This window comes from Pteropus alecto, unplaced genomic scaffold (assembly GCF_000325575.1).
Source record: "Pteropus alecto unplaced genomic scaffold, ASM32557v1 scaffold74, whole genome shotgun sequence".
Lineage (NCBI taxonomy): Eukaryota > Metazoa > Chordata > Mammalia > Chiroptera > Pteropodidae > Pteropus > Pteropus alecto.
In genome coordinates this window covers 5,974,965-5,982,676 of record NW_006436291.1, presented here as the reverse complement: position 1 = coordinate 5,982,676, position 7,712 = coordinate 5,974,965, and the positions used below count along the sequence as shown (strand labels likewise).

The following is a 7,712-nucleotide window of genomic DNA, read 5'->3' as shown; positions in this document are numbered from 1 at the left end:
AGAGGCTCGGAGGAGGCCCTGGGAAGCTGACAAATGGACGAGGCGCGGACAGAGTCCATTATCTGAGGCGTCGTGGGTGTGAGTGAAGATGCTGTCTTCTTTCAACGGTCAGGGTTGCTCTCATGATAGATTAGATAACAAGAAAGACCAGTGGGATGCTGACCACAGCTGGCCGGGCTGCAGAGGACACGGAGCTGCGCTTCTGATGAGCGTCACCAAGCGGACATCAAAACGAGGCCACGAGACAGGACAGAACCCAGCTGCTAGGTCGTTTCGGGCGGACGGGGAGTTGACGGCAAAGCAGCACCAGAATCGGGCCCGGGAGCTCCTTCGGGGTTTCGAACGAGTTTCACCAGCTCTACGCTAACACTTTCCCTGCATGCGTTCATCAAACAGGGGTCCCCATCTGCTGCCCTCTGATTTCTGCACCGCTCCCGTGGCTCCTGAAGCTTCCGTCACAGCCGGGGCGCGTGATCTGCCCCTAAGGAAGCCAGGCCCAGCGGCACGGACCCAGGGCCGCTGCAGGGCCAAGCACGGGTTCTGGTTTCCAGAAGGCTGTGGAATGTGAGCTGCCCTGAGTCCTGCCCCGGCCACGAGGGACAGGTCGTGTCCCTCCCCGGGCCTCAGTGTTCCTATCGCTAAGTCCAGAGGGACTGGACAAGCTCCAGGATGGAAACTCGAGGCACCCCTGCTGTCGCCCCTTCCCATCCCCAGAGCGCACACAGCCGATACGTCGCAGCATCCTTTCCCACGGGGCCAGGACTCTGCTCAGAATCCTTCTGAACACAGAGCTCCAGGCACCCACTACCGGTAAATCAGAGCTGGCCCGCGAGAGGACACCCGGGGGCCGTCCTGGGACGTGTTGATGGGCAGGTGCCTCTCGGCCCTAAAGGCCTGTCATTCTCCTCTGTACACCCCCAGAAGGCCCTGAAAGACCTGACTTTTCTCTAATATTCCTTGGTCTCCTTGTGCCTCGGCTGTGAACCTGGGACTGTGTTTACGGGGCCGGGGTCAGACAGGCGGGGGGAAGAGCCTCCACGGCCCCGCAGAATCAGCTCAGCTGCAGAAACAGGCTGCGAGGAACCTGTTCCTATCGCTTTCTGCCCGGTCACGCTGGGTGTAGCGGCGAATCTGCTCAGGAAAACCACACGCTAGAGGCATCTCACCGTTTGCTTTCTTTATTTTCCTTATTCTTCCCAGGTCAGTGAGGCAGCAACATTAATAAAAGGTGAGAGAAATTTGTTTTCTGGTACGATAATTCAATAACCCCTCCTGAACAGACGGACGTTCCGCAGATGATTCTAAGAGCTTTTCAGCAAACGCAGTGTAATCCGGAAGGTCTGGCATTCCACACGTCAAAAACGACTCGCTCGGCGATGTCAGGCTGGTTGAGGAGTCTCGCGTCCGTGCAGGGAGGGCGTCTGGAGCAGAGCGAGGGCTGCGGGTCAGCCTCCTTCAGGCTCTCTTCAAGTCCTTGCGGCTCACAGAGGAGCCGGGCTGAATGGTGGGGTTCCTTGGGAAGGCTGGCGCCTCCCGCTGTCCCCGGCTTAGACCGCAGGAAATCTGGCGGAGGGAGGTTTGCGGTAAACCCGGTATACATGCAACCAGCCCCCGTGCAGGCCTAGCTGCCCAGGGAGCGCTTAAATTATTCCAGACTTTCTCCCCTTTCATGAGCACGGAGCCTTTGTTGAAAGGGAAACGAAACTGACTCAAGAGGCTGACTGACGCTCACTTGGTGACATCTCTATTGTCACAGAATTTATCTGAAGCAGCTTGAGATGTCTGGGGCCAGAGAGGGTGGATCCTCTTCGAACGCCCGGGAGCATCTTGAATCGTGACATTTGGAACAGCAGGGCCCCGGGAATGCTGCAGTCCAGCCGTGCACGTGGCAAACCCACGGGGAACTCTTGCTGTCAGGCGAGCAGGGGAAGCACCGCGTGTAGCCTGCAGGCCCTGAGCAGGCAAGGCCCACCTCCGATTCTACTGACTTGCTGAGTTCCCTCCTCCCCACCAGCCTTTCTCTGCCGCTCTGCCCAAGTTACTTGGCTCCGTGGGAACAAAAGAAAATACCCTAAGCCTGCAGCCCTCCCCTCGGGACCCGCCTCGCGGCCCCCACATCCTCCCAGGCCTCCTGAATTACAGAGCAAACAACAAGGAGTGAGTCCTCTATGGAGCTATGATGGGAGTGGTTTAACTTGCAGGGGTCTGGGATGGGTCTCCAGTGTCGGGCGGTCACCCACGCTGTCTCCTCTTCCGCCCCCGCAGCTTCGGCCGCCTGGCTGGCAGGCTGACGGGCTGCTTCCCGAACCTCTCCATGATCTCTCTGATCCTGGCCAGGTTGGTTTTGCCGAGTGTGAAGTCGCACTGCGTGGCCCCCATGTCGTAGCCGACCATGCAGGTCTTGGTGGACGAGGTGAAACCTTCCGCCTTGGCTGTGACCACATACTCCCCAGGGTTCAGGAGGCGCCAGTAATCCCCATCGCTGGCTGTGAAAAGAAAGGACAGCCGTTCAGAGCAGTTTTTGTCCAATGCAGACACTACCAGCCCTGTTATTCCGAGACCACCAGCCTCCCAGCCAGAAAGAGACTCAGGGCAGGCCGTGTGGAATCTGAGCCCCTGCAGATGCAAATTCTTCGTGCATTTTGGATGCCAAGATGCTTTCTTCTGCGGAAGCCCCCTCAATGGTTTTAACAGACAGAGGTTTGGGGTGTAGACTTCCCACAGTGTTAATACACATGAGCAGAGATGGAGAAATAATCGACACTCCTTCCTCTGTGACAATACGTCCCATTCGGTAGGAATTTGAATTTTCAAACGGTGTGCCCTCACCACAAAATGCCATCTTGAAAAGCTATCAGAGCATGGCTTCCTGGCTTCCCTTAGCATGGCTATAAATATAGGACAGTAATTGAGGGGTAGGGGGTCCTCACTTCTGAAAAGAGAAGGGAAGGATGACACGGGACAAGGGGCAATGACCTGGGAGGAGGCCCTGTGTCTGCACCTCATTCCACGGCCCTTATTCCATGGCCTAGGGGACCAAGGGAAACCTGGAGCTGCAGAAGCAGTCACCCATGGGTGCTGCAAGGCTGAACCCCCTGTACCTGGCTGCGCCACCGGTCAGTCACCCAACAAGCGCCTAATGGGCTTCGTGTCCATCCTTAGCTCTAGGCTAGATCCTTCTTACTTAAAGCGGGGTCTAGGCCAAGGCCACACCTTGCCAGGAGCCTACAACCTGCCGAGAACAGAGCCCTGACATTCAAGAGCCTGCAAGACAGAAAAGGAGACACAGCGACCCCCACACAGGACAGAGCACACGGCAGGCCAGCACCGACTCACTGACTCTCCAGGAAAAACTCTGATGTGGGTCCTACGATTGTCCCCTGTCCCACATAAGTAATCTGACATCCAGGGCGGCGTAAAGTCCTGCACCAGGTCACACCGCTAGTACCTGGCAGGTCCCCCCGTGCCAGGGTCGGTTCTCTGACACAGCGACCCCCACACAGGACAGAGCACACGGCAGGCCAGCACCGACTCACTGACTCTCCAGGAAAAACTCTGATGTGGGTCCTACGATTGTCCCCTGTCCCACATAAGTAATCTGACATCCAGGGCGGCGTAAAGTCCTGCACCAGGTCACACCGCTAGTACCTGGCAGGTCCCCCCGTGCCAGGGTCGGTTCTTATAACGATCTGCATGTCCTGCCTGGTCTACAGCTTTGGTGCTACGTAAAGCAAAGGCGGGATTTGAGAAAGTGCTACGTAGACCTGAGAAAGGTGTCTTCATCTCAACAAACATCAGGGATGGAAGAAAACCGTGTATGCGTGTATGTGTGCATGTGTATGCGTGCGCGCACGCGTGCGTACGTGCGTATCCCCCATGGAGACACGGTAACACTTGGAAACGTCATGTTTAAATTCACATTACAGTCGTTATTCATCCGAGACACCTCACGCCACGCCGTGGGCACAAGAAGGGAAACGGAAGGCGTTGGCAACCGTCTGCCACGCGTCCATCGGCCCCTGACTGCACAGGATTCAGCACAGAGCCCAGGCGCACCCCACAGGCAGGGGCCCCCGGGGCGCCTCAGCACTGCACTGGGTGAAAATGCAAGGTTTTCTACTACATACAACGCCATTCCATGGCTTTTCAGACGGCAGGAGTCCTGTTAAGCAGTCTTCATCTCGCGATCAGACGGCCTGCACCTCAATGCAGTTCCCCCTCGAGACACCCCTCTGGGCCCCGAAGGCTCCCGGGCAGACGTGAGGGAGCCGGCCCTTCGCGTGTCCTGCTGTCCTCCCAGACCGTGAGCCCCTCTTCCCACCCTGGCCCTGTGTCAGGGTGTGGGTGCCTCTCTCTAACTCTCCAGCAGTTAACGGTGCTTCATATGGCGTGTCCCCAGTGAACGCGGGTGAGGCTGAGTGGGATGAGGACAGATAAGCGAACGGGAATCAGAATGTCTTATTAACCCAAGAATTTGGACATGTTAAGTCTTAACTGCTGCTGGGGTGCTGTCCCACTAAGCGATCAGGTCTGTGTGGGGGTGAGCGTTCCGTGGAGCTGCAGAGAGGAAGGACACACAGCTGGCGTCGCTCAGCACCAGTGGACAGAAGGGACAACTCGGGCCCCTGTGGATGTCCATTTGTTAGCAGATCAGGTTAGTGTCCACCAAACGCAGGACATTCACGTGGCATTCCGAGCCAGGTGCTCGGCCAACATATTTACGTGCACGTAGAAAGCATTCTCACCAGCTTCTCTCCCTCTAGAATTCCGTTTACTACCTGCTTATCTTACGCACAATCTCTCCTGAAATAAAACTTGTCAGATCGCACACGCCTCAGACAGGAATCAAGGCAGATTCAGAGCTGACGTTAGCACCGAGAGACGCTGAAACAAATAAGGGGCCATGTGTGAAGTACGGAATTCATCTGCCATGAAAACGCGCTGGGAAATTATTTATAGGGAGACTAAGGCAAAGAGAGACGCGTTTCCCATTAGCTCGTTGAAATAGTCTCCTGATCACAGGGGCTTGAAATTCAGAGCTCATTAAGCAAAGGACTCTCTGCCAGCTTGTGGGGCCCTGGAAGCTTTTTATTTCCAGGCCCTTTTAAAACCCTGTTTTCTCACCATGTGTACAAGGCACTAATAAGTCCAAAGAATGTTCCAGGCTCCTTTATGAATCACTCTTCTGAAGGGGCTCATCATCAATGTTTAAAACACTGTCCTACGCAGAGCAGATCAAACAGCCTCTTTCATTAGTAATGACCTTCGGCACCTCACATGTCTCGGGCCCGTTATCGATTCGCAGTTTGCATGTTTTGAATTAATCAAGGAATGAATGAATGAACGACGAATCAATGAGTGTCTGTGAGGGGCTGACATGTCCCAAATTCCATGCTACACAGTGCGAAAATATCGTCAAAGAAATAGGCCAATGGGAGGAAAGAACGTGACTCGGAGTGTCACATGGCAGTCCACCACGTACCGGCATTTGAGATAACATTTCACCCATTTAAAAATAATAATTGGCTTCTGGACCAGGCATGTGGGCAGGCAGCCTGGCATCGGAGAGCACATGGCCGGGTCTGAATCCCAGCCTCGCCCTGCCCTAGTACCTCACGGTCTCTGTTTCCACGCAAGTCAGACTGGAGCCGTTTGCTGGAGGACAAGGTCTGTTAGCTCAGCGTGAGAGCAGTTTTGGGTGGAAGGGCCCCTTCTGGCCTTTAGGAGGAACGGCATGGGGAAAAGGGAGGGGCACTGCATTGAGATTTGAGCTGGCTCAAACCCCAGCTCAGCCACTCGTGGAAACACCATGTAGCGTCCACTCATCCATTCAAACGCTTCGGGAAAATGCACGTTGTCTATGCACAGGTACCTGTTCGGATGTCGTGGCTGACACCTTCTACGGCGATCACGGCACCGGGAATTCCTTTTCCATGTAAATCCTTCACGATGCCTTTGATGCCACGATGGACCTGCCGGGCGAACATGACGAGACGCAGGGTGAGCTCGCCAACTGGCCCCGCCTCTGGTTTCCAGCTAGTCTGCTCCTTACTGAGTGGGGCATGTGTGCTATTTGGTTCGTGTTAGCACTACGCTTGAACTGGTTTATTCGGTGCTACAAGATGGGCATGACCTTGAGCGCAGGGGAAGGGAAGCCACGACCTTCCCAGCGTATGTAGCAGGGCTTCCTTCCTCCCTGGCTGTGAGCAGAACCTCAGCGGGCCCTCGTTGGAACTGCTCCAGGTGACACCCTGCCTCCTGCAGCAGTGACTCGTCACCTATTCATATGTTGAAGTCCTAAACCCAGCACCTTGGAACGTGACTACATTTGGAGAGGTGATGAAGTTAAAACGAGGTCATTAGAGTGGGCCTGGATCCAATCTGGCCGGTGTACTTAGAAGGAGAGGAAACTGGGGCATACAGAGACACAGGCCGTGCACGCCCACAGGAGGAAGACCGAGTGAGAAGGTGGCCGGCCGCGAGCCAAGGAGTGAAACCAACCTGCCGACACCTTGATCTTGGACTTTCAGCTTCCAGAACTGTGATTTCTGTTGTGTAGGTCCCTCAGCCTGTATATTTGCAGCATGAGCAGGCTAATACAAGGGGCCTGGGCACGTTGACTCAGACACATGTCACCCACCTCCCCACAGGGCAGCATCTGAAAACCTCCCGAACTAGTCTCATGCACCATGAACCAGTGAGAGCAATCGACATTGACTTAGAGTTCACTTTCTTGGGTCCAGTCAAGTGCAAACCGACAGTGGTTCCTTCCCGCACTGTGGCGGCCGGCCCGGGTCAACGGCGGCCCAGGACGAAGCCCACAGCCTGAGCACTAATTCGATTCCTCGCTTCCAGCCACCTACAGGACTGTGCTCCTTAGCTAGGCCCTAACGCAGCTGCGTGTCCGTGCCTACCTGTTCCATGAACACGATTAAAGACTCCCGATTATTCTCCCATTCCTCGGGCAGCTCGCTCTCGTGAGGGTATTTGTCACAGCCCACGTAGATGGACAGCTCGAAGCAGTTTGTGTGAAGGTAGCTGAAATCGTTGAGACCTGCCAAGCCAACCGGAAAACATGTAACTGACCGAGGCTCGACGCGGCACTGGGAGACATTCGAGAACGTTCAAGAGCGGGATTCAGAGATCTCATTGGAAGGAGGCGTCAAGTGTCTGCTATAGATAAAAAAGTAGGGCGAGCGTTGAGGAAGGGGGTGGGGGAGTTGAGAGAGGGCGAGGATGCAGTTTGGAGGGTGTAGGGGGAAGACGGGCACATACAAGGGCATCTCCGACAAAAGGAGGGACTGAAAGAAGCGCTTTTTAGGTAAAATCCTCCTATTAGACTTTTAGAATAAGAGTGTAGTTAATTACAGCATGGATTTGTAGTGTTTGATTAACTTTATCTGTACAGTTATGCTGTTCTCGGCTATAGCGCTATAAGTTTTCTACTCGAACCCGTAAACCCAGCTATCCAGACCACCCCTGCCGGAGAGCCTAACGGACACCAGGCCCCCGCACTCTGCATGCATTAGCTCGCTAAACCTCCTGTGCGAACCCAGCAGAGAGGCAGACGGCACAGCGCAATTTCACGAATAAGGAAATCGAGGCAGAGAACGGTTCAGAAACGCGTCCAGAATCCTGTGTCTGGAAAGAGGGAGAGTCGGGGTTTGAACCCAGGGGCGGGGGCCGAGGCCCCCCTTCAATCTAACAACGCA

At 55.1% G+C, this 7,712-nt stretch overlaps 1 protein-coding gene across 1 annotated transcript in view; it reads right to left on the bottom strand.

Moving 5' to 3' along the window:
- Positions 1-1,162: 1,162 nt before the first annotated feature.
- Positions 1,163-7,712, bottom strand: part of CPXM2 (carboxypeptidase X, M14 family member 2) — a gene marked incomplete at its 5' end in the record, with an annotated part of 94,047 nt that continues 87,497 nt past the window's right edge. The window contains 3 exons of the mRNA XM_006912874.3: positions 1,163-2,486; positions 5,873-5,972; positions 6,915-7,054. Of these exons, the coding sequence (XP_006912936.1) occupies positions 2,233-2,486; positions 5,873-5,972; positions 6,915-7,054 (494 nt within the window). The remainder of the gene's footprint in view (positions 2,487-5,872; positions 5,973-6,914; positions 7,055-7,712) is intronic.